The 26744-nt window shown below is 52.5% G+C and overlaps 1 protein-coding gene across 1 annotated transcript in view; it reads right to left on the reverse strand.

Moving 5' to 3' along the window:
- Positions 1-8273: 8273 nt before the first annotated feature.
- The window catches only part of SMARCC1 (SWI/SNF related, matrix associated, actin dependent regulator of chromatin subfamily c member 1), a 90729-nt gene continuing 72258 nt past the window's right edge, over positions 8274-26744 (reverse strand). Inside the window, exons 26-28 of the mRNA XM_040590712.1 lie at positions 25227-25485; positions 12022-12198; positions 8274-10349 (exon numbers count right to left, since the gene is read on the reverse strand). Coding sequence (XP_040446646.1) covers positions 10264-10349; positions 12022-12198; positions 25227-25485 — 522 coding nt within the window. The 3' untranslated portion in view covers positions 8274-10263. The remainder of the gene's footprint in view (positions 10350-12021; positions 12199-25226; positions 25486-26744) is intronic.

The following is a 26744-nucleotide window of genomic DNA, read 5'->3' on the forward strand; positions in this document are numbered from 1 at the left end:
CCCCCCGGAACCGCCCGGCACCCCCCGGGAGCCCCCGGCACCGCCTGGCGTCCCCCGGGACCCCCCCCGCTGCCCCGGGCCACCCGTCCCTGCACCCCGCGGGGGCGCGCTGCGCACCCCACTGCTCCTGCGGGGGGATCCGCACCGGGACCCCCGCACCCCGGCATCTCTCATTGACACCCCCCCAGGCTGCTCCTGCAGGGGGGGAAGCCGCGCCGGGACGCCCCGCACCCCCCCATGCACCAGCATCTCTCACTGCCCCCCCGTAAACTGCGCTTGCAGGGGGGGGAACCCCGCATCAGACACCCACCCCCCCCCCGCATCCTGGGGTCCCTCACCGACAACCCCCCCAGCTGCTCTTGCATGGGGGAGCACCGGGACCCCCCAGCATCCTCCAGCGGGACGGGGGACCCCTACCGAGCCCCACTCGTGCCCGGGGGGGGCGGGATACCCCCAGCAGCAGCGGGGCTGGGGCAGAGCACCGAAGCCCCAGCACCGACCGGGGCCCGCGCCGCCGTGACCCGGGGCCCTGCAGCAGGCGGCGGGCAGGCAGGGGGCAGGCAGGGTGCGGGCAGGGGGTGCTGCCGGCCCGGGCGCAGCCCCGCGGCGAGGCCGACCCGTGCCAGCGCCGGACGGGGCCGGGCGGGGGGAGGCGGCGCGGACGTGACCGGCCTCGCGATGGGGCTGGGGCGGGGGACGGCGGGGGACGGCCCCGGGCGGGAGCCCCGTGGCACCCGCGCTGGGGCGGGACCGAGCGGGCACACGCGGGGCTACGGGGGCACCTGTGGGTGCCCAGGGGCACGGAGGGACCCCCCGCGCCCCCCGGGGCACTACAGAGCCGGGCAGCACCCAGACTGCGTGGGTGCCACGGCCAGCCCCCCCCGCCCCGCCCCGCTCCCCCCGGGGCCGCAGCACCCGCCGCCCACCCCGCAGCCTCCCAAGGTCACCCCGTGTCCCCTGCCTGCGGCGCAGAACGTGCCGGTCGGGCCTGCTCCCGCACCCCATCCACATCCTCACCCTGCATCCTGCATCCCACAGCCCACACCTACATTCACATCCTCACCCCACAGCCCGCATCTGTCATCCCAACACCCCACACCCCATATTCCGCATCCCACATCCCTCAGCCCACAGCCCACATCCTGCATCCTCATCCTCACCCAGCATCCTGCATCCCGCATCCTGCATCCCACACCCCGCGTTCTGCACCCCACATCCCTTATCCTGCATCCTGCATCCCACACCCCACATCCCTCATCCCTCATCCTGCATCCCTACCCTGTATCCCACACCCCACATCCCACACTCTGCAACCCGCATCCACATCCTCATCCCACACTCCGCATCCCTCACTCCCACCCTGCACAGACTCAGTCCCGCCGGGTCCATGGGTCCCCTGCGCCCCCCCGCAGCCGCGGCGCCGGGAACAAGCCCTGCTCTGTGCCCGCCCGGGGGTCCGGGGGTTCTGGGGGGGCCATCCCTGCTTAACATTCCCCGCGCCTCCGCCCCTCTGTGCGTTTCCAGGGGGATGGGCCGGAGGCCACCGGGATGGCGGGGGGCACGGCCGTGACAGCCTGGGAGAAGGGTGAGGGAGAGGCACCGGGGCCCCATGTGCTGCCCATGCTCCCTCGCCGGGCGCCCCCCCCGGCTGTGGCAAAAGGCTGAGGGACGAGGGGTGGGATACTGGGGAGGGGGATGGTGCTGAGCAAGTCACACAGGGCAAGGAGATGGAGCTCGGGCAGGGCAGCAGCACCCCCTCTGCACCTAAAGCCCCCCCAGAACCCCCCCTGCACCCAAAGCTCCCCAGCACCCCCCCTGCACCCAAAGCCCCTCCCCACTGGGGCAGGGTGGGGGCGCACAGCAGCCATGCCTCAGGGTGCTCCTGCTCAGGCGGTTGGCACTCGCTGAGCTGATGGAAGGTTCCAGCTCTGGGGGTGTGTGGGGCGGGCAGGGATGCCCGGAGACCCCCGGGGCCACCCCCTGCTGGCAACTGCCGCGGGTCGCCCAGGACCATGCCAGGTCTCGGGGACGGCCATGACTGGGGGCCGTGCTAGCCCCTGGGGTGTCCCAGAGCGCCAGCTCCCCCTCGCTGGTGGGGTGCGGTGGCCCTGGCCCGTGTCACCTTGCAGCATGGGGCCCCTTGCCCAGGAGCACCCCCCACCCTGGCCCTGACGCAGGGGGGCCACCCCCTCCCTCACCGGGGCCACCGGCTGCCATCAACCGGGTACTGACACCCTGAGAGCTCTGGCTGCAGCCAGTGTCCCCCTGGGGTGGAGGGGGGGACTTTGCCCTGGAGCCGATGGGATCCCTGGGGTACACGCGGGTGTCAGCAGCTCCAGCCTGGCTGGAGGCTGCTCCCCCGGTCCGGGGACGCTCCCCATCGCATCTCCCTGCAGACACCTTTGCACGGGAAGAGCCCCCTACCCCCCGGCACAGCCCCTGCATCCAGCCCCGCATTGGGGGCTCCGGATCGGGCCCCTGGCAGGCAGCTGAGGTGGGCACGGAGGGAGGGAGGGTCTCACAGCCTCTGCTTCGGGGGGACAGTGGCTGGTGCCTGCAGGGGGTGGGGGTGAATTCCAGAGCCCCCCACTCCCACCCCCCGGGACACGCAGAGCCTTAACGCATCGGGCTTTGACCCGGGGCTCCCCGAGGCAGCAGAGCCTGGGGCTGGTGTGGGGCCATGGTGCCTACAAACCGCCTCTGGTCTGCCTGGGGAGGGGCAGCAGCAGTGGGTTGGAGGGGGCAGCTGGATGGACAGATGGATGGATGGATGGACAGACAGATGGACGGATGGATGGATGGATGGATAGACGGATGGACAGACAGACGGATGGATGGATGGATAGACGGACAGATGGATGGATGGATGATGGGTGGATGGGATGGATGGATGGATAGACGGATGGACGGACAGACGGATGGATGGATGACGGACAGATGGACAGATGGATGGTCGGCACTGACTTTGCTCCCACAGAAGGCATGAGGCAGCAGCTCCCTCCTCATGGCTGGGCCGGCCGCTGCCGCAGGGCGCGTTTGTCTGGGGAAGTGACTCAAAATATTTAAGGTGAATTAAACGACGGTGATGGTCCATCCATAGGACACGGTGTAGCTGGGGAGGGATTGCACCCCAGCCCCCTTCTCTGCCCGGTTCTGCACCAGGAGCGGAGCTGGCTCACGGGTCTTGCCCTGCCTTGGGGGTCCTGAAAACCCAGCAGAGGGGTTTGCCCCCCCCAGCCCCGCTCTGCTCCACGCTCCCACCAGTGCCCGGCTCTGGCTGCCGAGCAGGGCCTGCCTGTGTTGTGGGGAGCCCTTGGTTCAGCCCCACATCCCACCTGGCAACTCCCGGCACGTGCCAACAGCCGTGGGGCAGCCCCACACCGGCACCTTCCTCCTGCTGTCCCCAAGGGGGACAAGTGACAGGCTGGGTGATGGTCAGGGACTCCGAGGGGACAGACAGAGGCTGGAGAGAGGCACCTTCCCATCAAGGGAGCACATGGGAATTGCCCGCTCCCTGTGCTCGTCGGGGTCCCCTGGGCTGCCTCCAGAGCCCTGTGATAGCAGGGGTCCATGGCGGGGGCAGGGTGGGCTGGGGCCGGCACTTCTGCAGCAGCTTTTGTTTCTCCTGTCACCTCTCCCTGGGGTGCCTGCTTCACATTGTCCCTCCCTGCCCAGGTACCACAGATGCTCAAACTACCCTTTCCCCGATATTTCTAATTATCAAGTAGTGGAAAGGTCCAAAGAAAACCCGACTTCAGGAAATGCAGAATTGAACAGACCGGACCGAGGGTGGTGGCTTTTGCCCCAGCTTGGGCACCGCTGGCCTTGGCCACGCGAGCCCTTCCCTCCCTGAAAGCATCCTCGACAGCGTGTCTGAGCCCAAGGTCAAGCTCAGCTCAGGCAGGCACGGTGGTAGCGGGACAGCTTTGCCCTTGATCGGGGCTGGCACGGCCTGGGGCATGGCTCCGAGGTGACAAGCTGGGATGCGACACTGAGAGCTGCAGGAAGCTGCTGCTTGCTTCAGCTGGAAGACTGAAACCCAACCTTCATCCTCCTCCGCACCCACCCCGGCCCCGCTGCCCTCAGCCTTAAATACCCCATAAAAACACCCAAACCACTTCTGCAGGGAACAAATTCACCCACCACGCACCAGTCACCCACCAAACTGTTCCCGACACTGAGTTGATCTGAAAATTGCTGTAATTTGAAGTCTTCCTAACAGAGCTATGTTTAGGGTTGCACGAGCAGCTTGGGGAAGGATGCTGGCAGACTGGGGAACGACACGGGGCTCTGCAGCCTCCGCATGCCCCGCAGTGCTGGGGCTGGTATCTTCAAAAAGAAAAGAAAAAAAGAAAAAGAAAAAAACCCCTAACACACACAAAAAGCTCACCAATCAAAAACCAAACCCAAACCCCCTCCCTGACCTGCACAGGGAGCTGGTGCTTTGGGCTGAGGGATTTGGTGTCGCCAAGTCCCATCGCTGGAGCAGCCACCAGCCCGGCTGGACCTGCTGGGGGGCAGAGCCCCCGCTCCTCTCCCTACAGCCACCACCTTCCAGCCACACTCCCCTGCAGCTGCAGAAGGAAAAGGTGGGAGAGGTTTAACACTGGCACGTTGCAGCTCTGAGCTGCAAAGACCAAGAAAAAAACCTGAGCAAAGTGGGCCTGAGCTGCTCCGGGGGCAGAGCCCGCAGGGCGCCATGGCCCCAGGACCGAGTGCAGCTCCTGCCAGTTGCATTCAACACCTTTTGCGTCTGCAAATGTTCACAGAGTCTGCGAGGAGCGATAAATAAAAGTGTCATGGACCGGGGCAAGGCAGCAGCAAGCGACAGCACCTTCCCCACCTCTCCTTCCTAGCTTAAGAAACCAGTTTAATTCTTGCAATTTTGCAAAGAGGGCACCAAACACTTCAGAAATGCTCTTTATCTTCAAGGCTTTGCTCTTATTACAGCTGAAAATCAGGATGAATCAAAGTGGCTATTTGACAGTTAAGCACAAGAAGCAGTGACACCTCTTCAACCCGACCAAAAATGAAGGGAAAAGGCTCAGGAGAGCAGACAAGCCGAACCCCAGTGATGCAGAGTGGTGAGCACACACCGTGTCCCTCTCACGACAGGTCATGGGTATTTAATGATGAGGGAAGCCAAGATCAGAGCAGCCAAGAAGACCAGATGTGCAGGTCGCAGAGATCAGCCCTGCTCTGAGCATCCTCTGAGGGCAGAGTCCATCTCTGGCTCTGTGGGTCTTCTACAGCGTCCTGGTCCCCAGTGCTGGGAGGGAGCAACGGATTTCCACGGAACAGATCCTGCAGGGATCTAGTGGCTCTTCCAACAGCATGCAGACTAGTGCCCCAAGAGGAGACGTCCCTCAGGGTCCCCAGCAGGACTCGGGCTGAACCTGTGCTGTGGCAGGTGCTGGCCTGGGAAGGACCCGCTCCTCCCCATGGCTCGGCAGCCAGACCTGGCTGGGCAACCTGGGTGCTGCTGCACAGCGACCGCCAGCGTTGCCAAACATCCCAGTGCCAGAGACCCGGCAGCAGGCTAGGAAAGCTGCTGGTTAATCACAGAATCGCAGCCTGGCCGGGGCTGGAAGCGCCCCCTGGAGCCCCCCCAGCCCACCCCCCTGCTGAAGCAGCTCTCCCAGGGCAGGCTGCACAGAGCCACGTCCCGGCAGGTTGGATGGCTCCAGAGAAGGAGACCCCACAGCCTCTCCGGGCAGCCTGTGCCAGCGCCCGGCACCCTCCGGGGAAAGAAGTTTGTCCCCAGGTTCCGCAGGAGCTGCCTGTGGTGCAGCCTGTGCCCGCTGCCCCTTGTCCTGCCGCTGGGCACCCCTGGCAGGAGCCTGGCCCCGTCCTCCTGCCACCGCCCTGGAGGCGCCTGTGGGCATCGATAAGGGCCCCCGAGCTGCTCCTCTCCAGGCTGAACAGTCTGCTCCTCTCCAGCCCTCTCGGCCTTCCCTCCTGCGGGGGATGCTCCTGTCCCCTCAGCCTCGCAGCCCCCGCTGGCCCCTCTCCCGTAGCTCCCTGCCTCTGGAACTGGGAGCCCAGCACTGGATGCTGTGTCAGGCACCAGGTGGTTTTTAATCACAACTCAGAAGGACAGAAAATGAGAGAATTGGAAAAAAAATCCACCCCAACTTCCAAATGATCACCCTGCAGTTTCCCATTGCAGCCTCCAGATGACACGGTGCTGCCCGGGAGCTCCAGGGTCCCCGCACGGTGACCCCGGCAGTGGCAGGAGGTTCCAGTGAAAGGGGACATGCCCATGCAGACAGCACACAGCCGGGCAGGACACGGCACAGACAAAGGGCAACACTGTTCCTAGAGAGCCGGGCAAGGGACCGGCTCCAGCAGAGCCAAGCCTTTGGCAGGTCACCCAGATCCGTGCTGCCACCCAATTGCCTGGGACCCAGCGTTTCTGACTGGGATTTGGGGGATTAGTGCATGGGATGGGCGCTTCTGGCTGGCAACACCCATCGGGGCCACCCCCATCGTACCCGCTGCTATAAAACCTGTGGGACTGGAAAAGCCATTTCCAGCCTTGCCAAATCCTGCATTTCCAAGTTTCTCATGAGAAAGGTGCAGGAATTGAAGTAAGTGTCTGAGGACAACAGAGACTTGCAGACCCTGAAACCCCAAACTCCTTAGGCGTCCTAATGTGCATTTTTGCCTTTAAGTCAGCCAAGGGGGGAAAAAACCCCACAGAACCACCAGCTTCTTAGGAACCCCGTGGTGGGGCTGGGACCACCAGACAGGTCCCGGCAGGGAGCTTTAGGAGACAAGTGCTGGCAGGGGAGCGAACGCCCATACCCGTTCCATTGCCCCTCCGGGCGCACTCACCCGCATGTCAGATCGCCTGGCTCCGGCAGCATCAGGTTCTTCAGCTGAAGATGCGACGTCCCGGTGCCTCCCCCAGCAGTGGGGATTAGTGGGGGACAGCAGGTTGTCTGGGGGACAGAAGGGCTCAGCACTGAGCAGGTGGGCTCCCATTCACCCTAATGACACCCTGGGCTCCAAACCACCCTACCACAGTTTCGGAGCAGACGCTGAGCCAGTGTGGAAGAGCTACAGTTTAGAGCCCTGGCCGAAACACATCATGAGGCTGTGAACAGAAGGGATTTGCTCTCTGTAGCCCTGTGCCAGCCTGTGCCACGCCACACCGCTGCAGCCTGAGCGACCCCAGCCCCTCACCAGCTGTGGGATCCAGCCAGCCACGCGTGCTCTGAGCTGCACCTCAGGCTCCGCTCAGCACCACCTTCTCATCGCTGTCACGACAGCAGCCCAGCCTTAGCCCCTTCTGCGGCCACAGAGAAAACAGTTCAAAAACTGGGCTGTGATCCACCGTACTCTCTGCATTCCTTAGGAAAAAGGTCTTCGTTCGAGGCAAGAGGAGGAAAAACAAGTCACGGAGGGTGCGGCAGGATGGGACGAGCCGTGCTGAGGACATCAGCAAAGGCACCAAGAACCCCCGGCCCTTCCCACCTGCCCCAAGCAGCAGCAGCACTAAGGGGCCCACCAAGGCAGAGCTCAGCACCAGCCCCCAGCCCCGGGGGTCCCCACCCCTGCGCCCTTCCTTCTTCAGCTGCAGGGAAGGGGGGACCGCAGCCATCACGCATACAGGATGCCCAGGAGGATGCTTCTTGCTTCTTCAGAGGAAAAGGCTCTTACTTGGTGAAGCAGCAGGAGCATTTAGAACGTAATCCAGATTGGATTCCCCGTTTCAGTTTAATCAAAAAGGCAAACTATCCTGGCAGCCTCTGAAGCCCTCTGGGAGAGGACAAAAGATCTGAATTAAACAATTAACAGCAAAGCCAGTACGGGAATAGAGGAACAGTGGGACCCTGCGCGGTCAGCGCAGCCAGTCCTCCTCTATGACAGCCTGCCCTGCAGAGGACTCCTTTCAAGTGTGGGATTCGACAGGGAACACAAGCCTGAGCAATCACCCAAGCTCGCACAGCAAGGCAGTGGGAAAGTAGGAACCAAACAGAAATAATCCTGTTAGGCCTCAAAATGCTGTTTTAATCGTCCACATTCATTAAGCTTTTAAAATCTGAAACGCCGTTCTCCAAAGCGGCAGATCGCTGAGTGCGCTGTGAAGGGCCTTCGCCCACCTGCGTCGCTCTGGTGTCCCCAGCGGGCCGGTAACCAGCCCCGGCTCCACACATGCCCCATCGCAGTCAAGACACAGCCCCAAAACAGACCTGGATCGTATTCAGAACTCCCACCCACACTACACAGGGAGGGGAAAAGGAGACTCCAGACAAACCGGCACAAGCTTTGTACAAAAACCACTTTTTTTTTTTTATTTCACAAAATTGGGTGGCTGTGTTGCAGGAATAAAACCGGCCCTATACATAGGATCAGATGAAAAAGTCAGCACATGTATTATTTATACAGAAACACAACAGTGTCAAGAATTCAGGTACTCTGTAGGATCAGCACTAGTACAGTAAAAAATAGTCTCCATCTGGATCCTTTATATTTGAAGTTGATCACGCTAAAAACAACCTGAGGTTATTCTAAACTGGACTACGGTCTGAACCAGAAAATCCCATGCTCACCCCAAAGACCTGGAGGGAAAGGTAACATTGGGGATGAAATTCCGCTGTGGGAGGTGGAAGGCAGGCAGGCCCTGACCGCTCTCTGCTAGGCACTGTGGGTTCTGAGAGCTTGGCGGTGGGAAGCATCGCTCCTAAGCCCTGGAAGTAACCAGGCTGTGGCAACGGGCTGAGCGCACAGCAGGTGTGTGGACAGCCCAGAAATGGTCACTGCACCATGCTCATGTGCGCTCAGGACCGGGGAAGTTCAACCGTTAACATTGATGAGGCAATCACCTGAGTGCTCTTCAAAGCAAATAATTTTTTTTTTTTTTTTTTTAAAAAAAACAACTGTTTAAGTGGTTCTGCAGTTTCAGGTTATTTGGGAGACCTCTGCCCAGTCAAGCCTTAGCCCACCCCTTGCACTCGGTTGCTGAAGGCCACCCTCTAAATAAACAAGCAGCCTACAGAGCTCTGGCATGGAAACCTGTCAGAGCTTCTTAACGCCAGGAAGAGAGCAGAGAACCCGAACCGCAGACAGCAGAGGACTTTCTGCAGTCAGTACCGACGAGCAAACAGCAGTCCTGGCAGCCTGGAGGTGTGTGCCGGCAGCACTGCACTGCTGGTCCTGCTCAGCGAGCACTCCCGATGTGCCCACTGCAGCCGTGCCCGCGCCCGCCCCCGCCCAAGGCAGCTCCACGAGCGGCGGCGATGGGTGCGCTGTCCCGGGGACATGTACCGCGGCCGCCAACCCCACCTCGGCTGTCTGCAGGAGGTAGTTCTGGCATTCGCATCTCAGCCATCCCAACCCAACCCCGTATGCTAGCACTTCTTCGCTATCTACTTTTTTTTGTTTTGTTCATTTTAAAAAGTAAAAAGTATATGCTCCAAAAAGAGGGACTAAAAATCATGGTTTTATTCCTCAGTTGGCTACTGTACCAAACTACTCGGGGAAGGTTCAACTACCACCTTCAAAGGCAAAAGAAAGGTAAAAACCGGAGCAAGAAAACTCCTACCATTGAGTGGTTTTATTCCAATTGATTCACTCCTGGCTTCATTCGCACTGGATCAACATTTTCTTTAATAAGTTAGCGAGGCAGCCCCAGGACTTGGCTACTGTCCTTAATGATCAGATAATTGGTAATGAACACGGCTGGCAACCCTGCACCTTCTGTGCTACAGCGCACCCTTGGGTTTCCTTCTCTGCTCAAACACTGGTTTGACATCCCATCTTGATGCTTTGCTCTACCCGGAGAACCCAAAACGTTAAATCACAGGTGGAGTGGGCATGCGCTACATCCTAAAGCTCAGTGAATGCCTCCACCTTAGAAGCGTGTGGATTTTTTTTTTATTTTTATTTTTTACCCTCCTCAGGAGAACCCAAAGCTCAAAACACCAAGACGAAAGAAACCAGACCCGAGCACGCTCTGAGAGGCAAGCAGACCAAGGCGTAAAGGACTTCCCACCAGCAACATGGAGGCACTACTGGCATCTTCGATCTAAAGCTTTCCCAAAGGACTGCCAAGTACTGCCAGGTTATGAGCGGTGGGGAGAGGAAGGAAAAAAGATGCTGTGTATATGTGCTTGTATACGTGTATGTATATGCGCACATACATGACTGGGGCAGGCCAACGGGAGGTGAAAACCTCCCAAGGGAACAGAAGGTAACTGAGGAATTCATTTTTGGTCACCACTATGTTGCTGTAGAAGTTCCTTCTTCCTTGACTGCTTAGGGAGTGGCTGAGGCCGGCGGGGCTCCTGCCGGAGGTGGGGTCACCCCTTCCGGGGGCGGAGGTGGCTGTGCAGGAGGGGGATCTGCAAAAAAAAAAAAAAACAGCAGAGAAACAGTGAGCAGGACACTGGCAGGGGCTGAACACGGAAAAGGAACCAGGCGCCAGCTCCCAGATGTCTGTGTGCCACGGGAGACGCGGCTGGGCAAGGAGAGAGCAGCAGGGACTGGCCCCAGAGATGGCCACGAGCGCGGCTCCCCCGTCCCTTAAGCTTCACACGAAGCTCCACTGCATGTTTTATTGTGCTTTTCCACAGCTGGGTGCTGTGTGGACTCTGTGAAAGAAGAAGAAAATTCTCATTTTTTTTACAGAAAAGATGACAGGCATGCAGCTCAGTGACTGGCAAAGTTCACGTGAAGCAACTTTCTGAGCTGGAATTAGCATTTCTCATCTCCCAGCTCTGTGCTTGAGCCTTTAGATTATGGCTCTTTTCAGTTCAAAATAGATGGAACAATAGATTTCACATAAACAGAGCCTGCACTTAAGCTCTGAACAGTGTATGTAGGTTAAAGCAGAGGAATCTACAGATGCAGCAAGTAGTAGGAGGAAAGAAACGAAGGATACAAAAGGCGGGCTTTCGTGCACAGAGAGGAGATGCTAATGGAACATGACTGACTTGTTTAGTAGGGGAGAAAAGAAAAGAAATTAAGATAAGGGAAGACAGCAAGCAGGAATACAACCTGACATAAGATATTCCCAGAGGCAGAGACTCAGGAAAAGGGAAGGAAAGCTTAGTAAAGCTAGAGCACCAAAAGAATAAGGAGCAAACGTGTGAACAAAAATAGCATTGGAATGGAGTATTTCGTGCTTGTGCTGGTTCACACCAGTGAGTCAGTGCTCCTCAGCCACTCGCTTCAGCTGAAGCCAAAATGGGATAGCTTTTCCCAATTCTTTTTTGGGAGAGGTACTACAAGCGATTACAATTCCTGCCTGTCTGGTCACAGTTACGCTGCACAACGTTTCTGGGGTTACAGCTGCTGTGCTGAAGCAGACCAGCAGTTTGTCTCAGGCTGCAAATAACAGACAGTTTTTTCGAGGCAGATTTTCGGCAGAGCAGCCCACACCAGCCATGCCAGCTCCTCCTCTGCTTTCTGGGCTCGGCCACATTGTCACGCTCATTCAAGTATCACCCACACAGTGGCTACTGACTTCAGCTGCTTTTTTTTGGCTGGCATAAATCAACTTCATTTTCGGAGGTGTACATATTTATGCCATCTAAGGAATGTTCCCAATATACCTTTTGCTTCTTCCTAATTAGAACTTCCTCTCCCTAATTTCACAGCGCTAAGTTTTCTGTACAGTAGTGTTGAACTGAACTACATTCTGACCTCCACTATTTCATGATTTAGATATAGTTAATTCCTGAGCCCCTACTGTGCATTCATTCTTCCAGACTAAATCAGGAGAGGTTTTTGATGATGACCACAGAGCCTCAGTGTCATTAGAGAGAAAGTAAGAGATGTTATGAATAAAATAAAGGACAATGAGTATGTTTGGATGCCTAGAGGGGAGACAAGCATTTAAAGCTTCAAGCACACCTCTGGCACCAGCCTTTGACAGCCACCGTGCACAGATCCTATTATTCCTGCAGCAAATAAAGGGGTTTCAACTGTAAAAACTTTTCCAGCAACAAGGTGAATGACAGAAAAGCCACAGCAGGTATACTCAGAAAGGTTTCCTGCAGGAGATTCACTTACACATGCCATTTGGAGCTGCTAGAGGAACGCGAGGTCCAATTAGATTTCCCGACATCGGTGACATGCCAGGTGGGGGGGGCCCGGCGCCGGCTGGGTGGATGTTGGCTGACACACTCGGCATCATCCGGCCTGGCATGGGCTGTCCAGGCATCATCGAACCAGGCCCCGGCATCTGACCTGCAAGAGCAGCCAGGAGACAGGACCGTGAGACATGTGAAACACAGAGGTGATCCGAAGAGCAAACCAGAGTCCAGTTGTTCCCTGAGCAGCGAGGGGAAGGAAAAAAAAGAAAACAAGCCTTGTGCATGAGAGCTGGCTCTGTACTTGCCCCGAACCCCAAAGGAAATGCCGTTTCATCCCCCCAAGCCAACCCCCTCCCTCAGAAGGGCCACGGGGCGCTGAGCTCTCACGAACGTTGGCACGAGCAGTGAGCGGAGGGGAGCAGCGAGCAGAGGGGAGCACTCACAGCCAAACCCCAGCGTTTCAGGGGAACCCCTATGAAAAGGGCATTCGACAGCAACAGGAGTGAAGGCAGGGGACACAAACTGCACTACAGCAACAAGGCATCAAAATAAGGGCACTTGATGAAAAAGAGCAGCCGCAAAGCCTGACGGATTAAATTAATGGGAGAACTGGAATCATACAGTTAAGAATTCAATGTACAGAAGTTTCTACTCTTAAACCCCGTGTTCTGATGTGAGGGAGGGTTCCAACGAGCCTTCCTGACAGAGCAGCTCTGTAGGAGACCGTTATGTTCCAGCTGCATAAAGGAACTGTCAGAATCACCCAGCTTTGGACACCTACAACTTGCTGATTGATGCTTTAAAACCTCATCTGAAGACATTATTTTACATAATCCAATTACATTTACTTTTACACACTTACATGAAGTTACACTATTTCAGTTAGAAAAGCAGCTATTAGGCACAGATTGTAAAGGCTTCCTTCAGAAGAGCTCATTCCACCCCAAACCTCAGGCAATTATGTGAAATAAAGTGCAACGACAGAACCCTTGAACAAAAGAAGAAGAAAAAAAAAAAAAGGCTCAACGTACATGAAAAGCATCACAGCCACACCAGCTGCTAAAAGCCAAGGAAGTGGGAGCGCTGGATTTGGGACCAAGGTGACACTTTAGCATAAACACTATTAACTCTTACTTATGTTCAGCTTCCAAACAAGAGCTTTGATTAGTATTTTATTGCTATCTGTTACTTCCATTTTCTAGGATGTCAGGAAATTGCACCAGCTCACAAGCTCTTGCCTGAAACAGGTGGGTTGCAGATCCTGGCGAGCATCCTCCAGCTGGAGGGAGGACCCTGTGGCTCCACCAGCAACTCTGCACAGCCCCAGCCGCCAGGAGACAAAGCAGCCTAAGACAGAGCTTGGCCGAAGAGGAAACACTGGGCTGCTCTACGCCTGAATGCTTGGGAATTTATGACCTAGACTAGTAATAATCTGCATTTTAAAATAACCCTGGTGATGAAAAGCAAACCCTGCTCTTTGGGAAACCGTCACTACTTTAGTGCCTGCACAGACACCTCTGCCTGAGGGCCACGTCCCACCTTCTCACAGAGGTGAAGTCCACCAGCCATTCCAAATCCTTCTCCATCCTTGCCCTGAAGACAGCTCCCTAGCCACTGAAGAGCGCTCCAAGCGTGCAGGAATACCTACCCAACAACAGCCCAAAAAGCAAAAATGCAACAGAGATGAACTCGCTCCCCTTCCCTGGTGGCTGGTGCCTTTGCTAACCCAGCAGGTCTGCCCTGCCCAGCCACAGCCCTCCAGAAGATGCACATCTCTGATACAGAAAGCACTTGGCAGCTGGTCCCTGCCTGCAGCTCCATGGCACTTTAAACCGATAACCTGCTCTTTGAGAAAGACAGGCTATCCTTGCCAAAGGGCAAGGCAGGATGACAGCGTAAACAAGTACTTGCTTCAAAACTGGAGCCACAAGAAGTCCCAGTGCAAAAGAATCTAACTCACCACAGCGCAGTGGCTTCATATGGTCCTGGAGATCTGTGGCAGAGGTGCTGATCCACCTTAAATTCACAGGGACTCCGAAGCACCAAACCGTGAGAAGGCAGAGCCCCGTGTGCTGGCCGGGCTGCCTGCCCACAGCAGCAAGGCCAGCACCACCAAAGCATCAGGTAGGAAGCTCTACCGAAACCATCAGATTTCTCAAACGTTTACAGAAGAGCTCTGAAAATTTATGCCTGGCCACACTCCATTGCTGATCAGTGGCCTGCAGTGCACGTCATGGCATTTCCATCACTATACATTAAAGAGCAGCAGCAGCAGCCAAGCAGAAAAGCTGTGTACATTGGAGCCTGTAATCCCCTCCTTTGTCCCCACTATTAGCAAAATATTTTCTGCTTTGGTGATGGTGAATTGGTGGTTTTGAAGAAGCCCCTTGGAATCCTCATGCCTCCAGCCAACAGCCTAAAGAAGAAAAGGTGGGACAGTTCCTAAAATGACATGGCCTGCCTTTCTGGGTAACTCAAGGTGACCAAGCCCCGTACACAGGAGCTCCAGCGGCTGGTTTCCCTTTTGCAGACAAGTTGCGTGGGACATTCCTCACCGTGGCCCATTCCCTCCCCCTCAGCAGCAGCAGGCTGTACGAGGACAGAAGCGTTATCTCCGTCACAGAAGAACCTGGGTTGGAAGGGACCTCAGGAGGTCTCTGGTCCAACCCCCTCTCATAGCAGGGTCAGCTCTGAGGTCAGACCAGGTTGCTCAGGGCTTTGTCAGGACCCAACTGATACCTAAAAGCACCAGGAATGGAGCCCAAACCACCTCTCTGTATGTGTTCCAGTGCTTAATCTCCTTATATCCAGTTGAAACTGGATAGCGAACAGTGTTCCAGCTTGTGTCTCTTACTCCCACCACAAACCCCTAAAGGCCTGTCTGTCTCCTTGACGAACCCTCCTCACAGGTAGTAGAAGGGCTACCTTAAGGGTAGGTCCCTCCAAAGCCCTCCCCTCCCCAGGCTGAACCAGCCCAGTCCCCCCAGCCCCTCCGAGGGGAAAGTGCCCTTGGACCATCTTTGGTGGACCTCTGCTGAACTCACTCCAGTTTAATCCATGCCTTTCTTATACTGGGGGGCCCAATCCTCCAGAAGTGCTCTAACAGCTGCCGAGCAGTGGGAGGATAATCATCCCCCCGGTCTGCTGCCTGCCCTCCGGGGATGCTGCTGGTCCCTGCCAGCTCCTTCTCAGCCTGCCGCCCACCAGGACCCCCGGGGATGCTGCTCGGGGTTAGTCCTCCCAGCTGTGGGACTCAGCATCTGTCCTGGCTGAATTTCACTTGGCTTCTGTCAGCCCGTCCCTCCTGCATGGCAGCCCTGCCCTCCAGCACATCCACAGATAATACGCAGATAACCGAAGATTTAAGCAGACACGGCATGAATTTACTGCTGCCAGCATCTGTGCATCTGTTTTGGTCCAGCTCACTCCGAGATGAGGACTGGGTAGAAAGGGCATGGCAGGCAACATGAACACACTGTCACTGAAAGCAACAGCCAGGCACTGGCTGAGACTTAAAGACACAGTAATCTATTAGTATTAGAAGTGGGTTAAGAGCTACAGGACCAGCGCCGCTGACAGACAAACGCCGCTGGGTTTGCGAACAGCCCAGCCGCTGCCCGCCTGCAGACCCTTTGCAGTCGGTTCTGCGCTAGTGCTGAGCTTCTGGGAAACTTCACCCTGCAGCTTCAAACACACGCGCGGCAGACAGACAAGCAAACAGCTCCCCTCATGCTGCAAGGCTGCCTACGTGCAAGGACCCAGCTGGGGGCACAGACAAGCCCAGCCCGAACAGATGAGCTCTGGAGCACAGCCTGTCCGGATACGCGGCCGCAAAGGGCAGCTGGTCAAGCTCCAGAAGTCAGGATTTTCCCCAACGTGCATGAGGCAGATGTGGGAACTTCTGACACACCCGCTGTTATGTGATGACCGGCAGCACTACAGTCACAGCATATGAAACAGCAGCCTGGATTTCAGTTGCTGGAAGTTCTGGGTGAAATATTAAAAACAAAATGTGTGAAGAAAAAAAAAATAATCCCATATCAGTAGTAATCTCAATTCCTACAGAAGGGGGCTGATCTGGCCACTTCAGTGCTGATGCCCTGTTCTCTTCACCTGTGAAATGTCCTGAAAACTTCAACTCAAAGTAGTTACTTTCCAGGAAAATTTTCTATTCTTCTGCTCCATTTACCTGTGCAAGTAGTCCTCCAAGAGCAGCTTCTATCTTCAGCAGCTGCTTTTGCAAATATAAGCCTATTCCTGTGAGCCCAGAGCAGAGAACCACTGCAGGCTGGTCTCGCTTCATAGGCAACGAGGGAATTCGAGCATCTGCCTCACCATGCTGACAGGCTGCATAATCCTGGTCAGTTTAAAGCCCTCCAGTGGACTCAAAATAATATTTAATGGAGAAATGGACTCAGCCTAGAGACTTCGGCATACAACTACTGCCCGTCAAGGTACCTGGGAGAAGGTCTGTATGGTGGAAAGAAGCAGACAGCCTATTACATAGGAAGTATGGGAAAAGCAAGTAGGAAGCCTGTATCTATTTGAATCCAGGATTAAAAGTGGCCACCGCAACGCCTACGCTGCCAGTAGTTCTAGGCTAACACCAACTTGCAGAGGGCAGGTCGGTGCCTACGGACACACCAGTTCAAAGCAGCCCCCCCAGGCACTGAGTGTCAACACGCCTGAGGTGTGTGGCTGGGGAAGGCTCGATCTGCTTCACCCCGTTTCTTATGGTCTTCACGAAGCATTCGCTGTCAGACCAGAGCCAGGATGTGAGCCACTGGGCTGACCCAGCGCACACACTCAGAACCTACTTGCAAAAAGGCAGGTTTGCCAGAGAACAGAGCAATGGAGCTGGCATACCTGGCTTTAACGCTGGAAACCGTGTCTGGATCTAGACTAGCTCACACAAGCAAGATGAGCACTGCTTCCTCCTCTGCCCTATCCTCATCCTCCTCCCATGCTTTGACTCCAGTGTTGCACTCTGAAAGGACACCGCACAAGAACAGCGGCCACTTGGTAAGTCAAGACAACATTACGACGCTCTGAAGAACCCTGGCTTGAGCAGATCTTTCATTTTAATGAACTCCTCCATTTCCAGCCCCCCCCCAAAAGGACCAGTTGCAGCTAACGGCACGCAGAGGCAAAGGCAGACCAGCAGAAGCAGGTTACAGGGCAACCCGAAGTGCTGGGGGCAGAAGGGCAGCGGGGGCTGAATCTTGCCAGAACCAGAAACTGGGGATAAAACACGTCCCAAAGATGCAGAGGGCTTTGTAGCCAAAGATGATATTCACAGCTATGAGGGCTGTTATTTACTGGCAAAATTAAGGTTGATTGGGGAATAAAAAATGTAAAAACTGGAACACCACAGCTGTGTTTCAGAATACCAGAAAAGCTGAGAACTGAGAAATTCCCAGGCTGGGAGCTGCCACTTGACAGGAGCCTCAACCTCTCCAAGTATAATTTGGCCATCCTCCTTCCAACACCACATGCCTACAAGAGTCTTGCTGCACTAATGAAGTGATTAATATTAAAAAAAAAACAAACCTCTTCTGAAATACCTAAAGCTGGGTCAGACTTACTACAGCCTGGGTGGCTTCACATGAGGTCCTAAGATCTGGCACTGGGCAAGCATTCTGTCACACCTGCAGTGACGCAAAGATTCAAGGACTGTGTTTTATATTCCAGTCAACCACAGTCAAGCTAAAACCACCACAAAACAGAAATTAGATGAACTTCAAAAAAATTTGTTTTATGATAAATTCAAAGCATGTCATGACTCTGGACCTCGTAAGAGCGCTCGCTGGGAAGCACCCTCCCACACGGAGTGGGCTGGCTGCAGAGGGTTTTTTTTCTCTCTTAAATCTTGGAGATTGAAAAAGAGGCGGCACTGCAGTTTTTCTGAAGACACCCGTAAGCCAAGAAGCTCCTCTGTGTTTGTGTGCAGGGCTGCCTGCCCACTTTTTGCCTTCCTAGCCCGGTATGCAACTATTTTACCTTAAAGCTAGCTTAGAGTACTTGCAGAGGAACAATCCTATCACCTCTCTATATACCAGAACTCCAAAATGCTGAAGCAGAGCAGTAATCGAGCACTACCCAAACTGGGATTAAGCAAGGGGAAATGACTACCACCACTATGGCAAAAAGCAAGTCTTATTTCTATAGGGACTGTGCGGGTTTTTTTCTCATTTTACAAGAGATACCGCTTCAAGACAGCGGCTCAAGCATAAAATGTGGAAGAGTGACCTACATAAGGGGGAGAGCTTAAAAAACAACAGACGTAGGAAGAGATAAAGCCAAAGGTTCAATAAAATGAGATTTAGCAGACTAAAAAAATCCTTTACACATTAGAGATGTAGACATTTCCTCATGTGTGCTCTGAAGCATCCCACTATTAGCAAAACTGCCAACTGCAGATTCACATTACAGGGAAAAGGCTCAGGAATGGTTTTTAAAGGATCTTCAAGGTATTTATTTCTATTAAATAAGCCTCTACCTCTATTAAATCTGCTGCTTGAGGGGCACTGGAGTGGTAAAACAGTTTTAGTATTTTTGTTTCACTGTAGCAGCTGACGGGGCATGATGCACAGAGCTTGGAGCCGATTCCAACCCTCCTGCACACCTCTCCCTATTCACCGTTCAGAGAGGAGCTGCAAACGCAGCCGGTGCTACGTGACGGGAGCCTCTCCTTCGGCCAGGATTTCAGACAGGAGCAAAGCAGGCTGCGTGCCGACGTTCCTCTGGTATCTGCAGGGGATATGCCTTGCTGAAATCTCGCTCTTCTACTACTGCATTCATTGTTTCACCATCCTGATAGGGGAACAAGCGGAGTTCCAGGGAATGCCTGCTAGCTTCACTGCAGAGCAGCTCCGCAGCACTGCAAGATGTGCTCCTTCCCACTGGGAACGGTTTTTGGAAGACCTGGAAATCTGCACTGCTAGCCCCCCTCTCAGCCACAGCCCTCCCTTCGGCACGTCCTCCCCCAACACGCGCTGCAGCAGACAGTCCCTCAGCCAAGAGCTGTGAATAATTAACCACAATAACTCATTTAGCATTGCATCTCGGGGGAGAGGCAGAATTTCCACCTTGCTGGCAGACCCCACCGTGGCTCTGTCACTCCCCTCCGGTGTGGCTCACTGGGCGACGACAGCCGAGGCACCGGCATGCCGAAGTCGGACACCTCCGACCACGCTGGTCTCTCTCCCACAGCCCCCCAAACACTGCCCAGCTGAGGGCTCACCATCATTTTTACACAACAAAACATGTACAATGGAAGATAACTTTGTCAAGAAGCTGCTTAGTGTCTCACACCAGCAAGGACAACTGTTCTGCAGGGCAGCACCACCGGTAACCTCCAAATATTAATGTATCTTCAATAATAAATTTTTGTCAGGAGTTGGGAGCTGCTCAGACCTGCCAGAGAAGCTCTGCAGATGTTAAGACAACAGCACAGTGCAAGTCACTAAAATATCATCCAGCACTCTCAGTGGAACTGCTGTCCTATGGCTGACTCTTATTTATTATTCCAGCCCATAATGCCTCTTGCCTGGCTGGGTTTTCATGCAGTCAAGAATATACCAGAGAGCACCCAACGTGGATTTAATGTTTCTGTATTACCAACCACCGTAACACCTTGCAAACCCCACAACCACGCACGTACGACAGCGCTGTGGATGAACACTGCAAACCCATTTACCGCTCGTGTGTCTCTGCTGTCCTGTCATCCCACTGCTCCCTGCATGTCTCCTGCCAGCAAACTCATTACGTATGATGGATAAAAAGAAAGCACTGACAGTTCTTAAGAAATATTTACTAAAAGGAAGCAAACTCAAAATCCTTATCTGTACCAAAAAAATTCTGGAACTGCAGACAGTCCAATAGGAAAGTAAATTGCATCCGGCAGGCTCAGTTTAAACCCAGAAGTTTTAAATAATGAAATGCACAACACTTACTGGAAAAAATGCAAGCTCCAAATCACTCACAAAGCCATTCTTTTGACTATTTCAACCATTGTCAGAAAATTATGCAAAGTATATTTGGGGAAAAATGAGTTATTGAAGTTACTCAACCAGCTGTAGTGCAAGGTGCGTCCTTACCTCCTCATTCCATTTCTGCTTTGGGTCAGAAGTTACTTACTAGTTGAAAATCCCCCCTGAAGGGAAAAGTTAACGACAGCTATTAATACCTATCTATCACTCCTCCTCCAAGAATTTAAAGTTTCTTGTATTACACACCAGAAGCACGAGGCACTTATTTCACAGATAACCTGAACAGTGCCCAAAGAGAAATCAATAATGTGCTTCCAATGATACAACCAGCAGCAAGGCTGGTAACACATGAAGAAATTGGGATTTTTTTTTTTTCCACCTGTTGTAATTACAAGGTACAGTTTTTCACACTGAAACTGGAACCCAGTTTTATTTTTCTGTTTTGAAAGTCTTCCCTCCAGAGAAAAGGAGAGAATAAAATAAGCTCAGTCAAAAAAAGTGAAAGCAAAAAATGTGTGAGAGGACCTAGCAACGGGACTCATCTGAAATCAGTGCTGGTGTCTCAGAATGTCAACACACTTCTGGTCAAGGGGGCTGAGCAGAGTCTCATCACACCCAGGTCCCAGAGGACCACCTGAAGGCAGCCGGACGCAGAGCACAGGCTTGCACTGCAGGAGGCATCAAGTGAAACCCCACATTGTGGCAAACTGGTAACAGAGCCCTACTTCAAGCTCAAAGCTTTAACCACCAATCCACGTCGCCTGCTACGACTGGCAAAACGACCATTAACTCAAACCCAGAAAGAAAAGCCCTGGGAGAAGCAGCAAAAGCTTCTACCGCGCCTCCCTGGCTATGCGTTGCACACTGTCCGCTGGAAAATGTTTGCTTTCTGTGGAATCTGCCCATCGCTCCCCTCTCTGGAGGGGCTCTCCTGGCTCCTCTCCCACCGAACCTGCCCGTGGGCGCTGGCCTCTGGGCTGATTTTGGCTCTTCAGCGTGTCCCAAGGAATTCTGCAGCCCAGCAGAACCGGGCACGGCCATGCCCGTGAGAAGTGGCTCACTGCTGGAGACGTTCCCCACCTGTGTCCAGAGACCGACGGCCAAGCTAAACAAAGCTCTTCTGGAAAAAAGCTTCACTGTTAACTTCTAGCTAAGAGATGTGGCTTAACTGCTTCTGCCTCTGAATCCAGAAAGGCTGTAAGCAGGATTTATTTTTTCCTCCCCTTCCATTTATAAATGTCTTTTCAGATCTTTTCATCACTGTGCTTCCTACCATCTCTTCAGCTTTTGCCAATCACTTTAAGACATCCAGCTTAGCGTGTTGTTCACGGTCTACTGAACCAACAGTTACACTTTTAGTCACTATTAAGGTCAGAAATATGTTTGAAAACCTGAGTGAGGACCAAGGTAAAGCCTGGAGTTAAAGCCACACAGTGGAACAGGCAATGGTGCCACGTGTTTCCCCCTGCAGCCTCTGGAAGGCTGCCCACCTGCCCACCGGTGCCCGTCACCGCAAGCTGTGTGGGGACCTGTCTCTAACACCACCTGCACGGGCCAGTTCTTCCCGCAGAGCTGCTGGACAGACCAGCAGGCAGCACCTGTCTCAATCTCCAATAACAACTTTATACCCAAATGAAGAATAACCCCGTGGCATTCATCACTGAGGTTCCTCAGAACTGGCAGGTTGTTAGGGGAGAGAAGCTGGGAAGTCCTCCTTATAGCCGCATGCCAGGCTCTGCACTGGGAAGCTGTATGCCAACAGCTCTGAAGCCAGAGATTCATCAACAGGACTAAGATCGGCAAAAAAAGACCTTTCAGATTTTTTCTGCAAGTGTATCTCATCCTTCCCTAGCAGGGAGAACTTCATTACCTCCCTCATCCAAGGTTCAGCATCTCCACCAAGAGTGCAGGAGACTGATGGGCAGGCACGCAGTCAGGGAATTAACAGATTTGTGTTTTGTTTGTGGTTTGTTTCAAAGGATCCCAAATTAGCATCTGAGCAGGAAAAACTGCTGCTCATCTAATGTTTGTACAGGTCTGTCGTGAAAGTATTGGACTATTAAAGCTCCAAGATTCACAAGTCCAATAAATACACCGCAATTGCCCTAAAAATGTGAAAGTCAAGGAAATACATAGAATACAATAGAAGTTCTGTAGTACTTACCACAGATTCAACGTGACCAATGTGATGCAATAAGGGATTATCTTTTAAACTTATATAATACACGGTGTGTGAGCGTACACAAAATGCAACTGCTGAGAGTTTCAGCACGTCAGGAAGATTTCTGGACACTGCTGCATGCAACAGAGGGTATTTCCAGCAGAGATTCCCTCTGTGATGATGTCCTGATTTGTCAAGGAAAGTCAAACTCCGGACATCTTAGAACTACCTAAACAGAGCCAGTTTGTGAGTGACTCTCTGTGGGGACTGAAGGGTCCCTAAGTGACTGTTTACACCCCCCCAGGGCTGGCTCCGAGTTTAAGTGCTGAACTCACTCGAGGAAACTGGGCTTTTCCATTTTCTCCCCTGCCCTGAAGTTGCACAAACTCCACTGTGAAGCTGAAGGGCTCTGGCACTTGCGGACTTCCCAAGCATTCCTAACGAACTTCCACCAAAACGCCTGAGGAAGAGAGGCTGTTCTGCTTTCTAAGCAAGATCCATTGGGATGTGGCAGACAGACTCTCTTCATATTTCAAAATATCTTCGCGTTTGAGGGGGTTTGCCTTCAGACTCTCCAAGGGCCTCTGAATTCTCACCTTCACAAAAATACCAAACTGGCAAACTGCCAGGCTGGGTGAAAGGCACGGCCCCAGCCCCGTACCTGCAGGGCACAGCACAGCACCAGGTGCCTCCCTGCCGCTGGAGCCCGCATCCTGCGCCTCATCCATCAGCTTGCTGCTTTCTAACAGGAGGGGGGGTGGTGGTGGAAAAAAATCAACCTATCAACTAACTTTAATCAAATTTGAAAGAGATGTACTAATTAACACATACCACACTCCCCACAATACACACTGAAAGGGATCACTGGGGATATAGAGGGCCTGGATGATTACGATGGGGCTGAAGTAATAAGGTATTATGTGAACCAAGAATGTGAATATATTAGAAATCAAGTTTTATTAGTCCCCTAGTGAATACAACAATGCATCTAATCTAGTTACATTTTCAGTCTCAAAAGCAGCTTGTAAGAGCTAGTCTAATGATATGCAACAATTCCCTTCTTTAATCTGTTTTCAATTTGCTATTTTTCCATTTCACAGAATTTGTCTTCATTCTACAGCTAAGTGAATAGATCCAAGTTGTCAATACAGCATACAACAGACAAATCTAGCTGTGGTATTATTTGAATCTAAAAAAAAATAGACCATATTTTATCACACTCCCAATTCAATTTCAGCAAAAGGCAAACCAGCTCCCAAAACAATGTCAGCATTTCTTTTCCCCAGAAGTGCACAATGAAGCCATGAACTCACTGACTCCGGTCCCTTAAAAAGATAGTTACCTTAAGCACCTAGACAACGAACTCTTACTTTCCTGTCCTATTAGCATTACTCCACATCTGTTGATTGAATCAAGTTTTATTATGGTGGAGGTTCACGAAGTTGGATTAGATGACTCACATTTTCATGCTCATCTGCAAGGTCTGCTCATTTATTATTCACTTGATTCTTTCCCAAACCATACACCTAACACAGGTCCTTTCCCAAGATGAGCACCCAACTGCCTGCATGCTTCCTGTTACCAACTCCTATTTTTTGATTACAACACTCCAAACTTCTTGGCTTCTTCAGCAGCAGCCTATGCATAATCTTCCAAGATATTTTCAGCTAATAAACGATCAGGTCGTCTTTTAGGTAAGATTTTGGTCAAACAGCTGAAAATTGGCAAAAGCTATTCTCCTTCGCTGTGCTCTAGCCCTACCATCAGGTTACTACATCCTAGGTGGTCTATTCTAGTTCGAATTATCATTTCAACAACATTAGCAAGTACAGGAAAGCTGCCAATTCTAACTCCCATAAACAGCTTCACAGCAAAAATGCAGGATTTGGTAGTCCCAATCCCTTCTAACAGTACAATAGCTTAAAGGTGAGACTGCAACTACTTGTTAGCAACTTAGTTACTTAACAGTAGGGCTGTTAGTTTTGCCATTAAGCACAAAGAGTTGTTTTGAGTAAATGGCAGGAATATTTTTTATGCCCAGTGGATGCTGTTTCTCCTCCTCAGGCAAGGCACAGTCACATCATCACCTAATTTCTCCACCCTTTGGTATTAGGAGTATCTCCACCCTTGGAGATACGCAAACCTCCAAGGACAAGTCCCTTGCAATCTGATGCAACTGGCCTTGCTCTGAGCCCCAGGCTGGACTGGAGACTTTCAGGTGACTCTCCTGACCAACATGGTGCTGCCACTCTCATCGGGCATCAAGCGCTACCAAAGGGTAGAAGGCAGGAATGGATTGGAATCAGGTGTCCTGCCAAGAGGAAACTGCTTAAGGAGCTTCCTCCCTCTGCTTCTTGGTCCAGTCCCTTCCCCCAAGTTATTTTTTTACACTGCTAGGTGTGTCATGAACTAGAAAATCTGAGGGAACGATTGCTTTTGAAGGAGCACCACTGCTCAGATCACTTCACATAAAAAAAAGTCCAAGGAAATAAAAAAAAAGCTAAAACCATCTGAAAGTGATACTCAGGGGCAGCTTGGGTTTCTTTGTTTTGGTTTTGTTTTTTTCTTTTTTAATTTAGAGCTTGACTGTCTCCAGGGATGGAGACTCCACAGCCTTGCTGTGCAATCTGCTCCATGGTTTGATGACCCTCACAAGAAAAAAAGTATTTTCCTGTGTCTGGGTGGAATTTCATGTATTTCAGTTTGTGCCCATTGCTTCTTGCCCTTTCACTGAGAAGAGTCTGGTGCTCCCTTTCACTCCCTCCTTTTGGGTAATTCATACCTCCTCCCCAAAGTCCATCCACACATCTGGTACAGGGGCAAAAGCTACAAAACCAAGCTGCAGTGCAAGCAGAGCTCTTCCTTCTAGCAAACCGCGTTTTATTACAAGCAGCACCATTGTAAGACACTATGTAACACAAACCACCCGTTACACCTCCTCCAATCCTACCCAGCAGTACCTCTTCCTCCCATTTTACTCTGTCACAAACGGTGATTAACGTAAGGGGATTTGCTCCTTGCAACCCTTACCTGGCTGTGGTGGGTGAGGCGGTGGCATCTGGTGGTGCATCATAGGGTACGGTGGGGGCTGCTGATGGGGCAGTAAGCCTGGATGTGCTGGTGCCCCAAGGGGGTTCATCCCAGGCCCACTGGAGTGCTGGTGAGACTGCTGTGGGTTCTGACTGTGCTGCTGCTCCATTTGCTGACGAGCCCTCAATTCAGCATATTTCAGCTGCTCCATGTGGAAATTCTGGCGCTCCGTCAGCAACTGCTGTCTCTGCTGCTCCAACTATGGCAGAAGCAGGGGAAAAAGGCAATGTTAAGAACTATATATTTAAGATGTGTTTCTACAAATCAAGTGCCTATCCTACTGATACACAGCTGCCTGATTTCCAGCATGTTTTAGTAAAGGGTCCAGGCTGTTTTCAGGCTGGAACAGATGAACTCACCTTGTTCATCTGCACCTGAAGAATCGCTCAGTAATACAACATGGTACTCAATGAGCACTGTGCAGAGCATTCAGCCTCAGCACAATTCTAGAAGAAACTGTAGGTTTTCCTCTCAATCTTCTGCATGTTGCAATGAGGGAGAACAGGAAACTGAAGAGGTTTTTCTAGGGCAAGCCCAAAGCAGAACATGTGTGCAACAGCACAGGCTCTGTGGTTACAGGTAGGACCCTACTCTATACCTTTAAAGTGTAGGACTCGGACACCACGACAGCCAAACAGCAGGGATGTGCACTATTAAGAAGAGTATTATGTAAAAAAGCTCATGTAATTTAGTCCAATTAACATAAAATAAGCTACTTCATTTAATTATGAAGCCATGTAAAGGATAAGCTAGCCCAAAATGAAAAGACACAAAAAGCTAGAGAAAGTATTTCTTACTATTGGGCATTTATATGATTCATCACTCTCCTCATTAAGTAAGTGTATGTCATTTGACTTATTTAAGAAATCACAATGCATTTCTACATCTACTACTCTTAAAGAAATTTGACACATGGATTTGTGTGACTAGTTTACAAATATTTAATGGGTATTTTAAGATATACTCCATAATTTCTCTGAAAAGCAGGTTGCCAAGGAGACTTCCACATAGCAGAAGTTCTCCACAAATCCCAAAGCTTCATCAATACTTTGTGTAGCGGTTTGACTGCTGACAAAGCACGGATGAAAACAGAGTACTACAGAGCGCGCATTCACCAGGAGAACCAGATGGGGACAGAGCTAATGAATAATACATACTCCTTGTTGGGGGCTGGTTTTCTGCATGTAGGGACTACAATGTGATTATTCATGCTGCCATGACTCCTTTTTCCTTGACCATTCTGATACGTTAGCAGGAAGAACTTAATAAAATGAAGAGGCACATACACCAGTGGTGTAATCGTGCATGTGTGGAAACAGATTCCGTAGGTGGCAGGCAGTTCAGAGAAGAATTACTGCAAATGACCCAAACCAAAAGCTTAGGCAAGAAGTACGGCTACACCATACTTTTCATATTCTTTTTATACTCTCTTGTATTCCTGCTTTGCTCTCTTCATGG

This window comes from Falco naumanni, chromosome 4 (genome assembly GCF_017639655.2).
Source record: "Falco naumanni isolate bFalNau1 chromosome 4, bFalNau1.pat, whole genome shotgun sequence".
NCBI lineage: Eukaryota > Metazoa > Chordata > Aves > Falconiformes > Falconidae > Falco > Falco naumanni.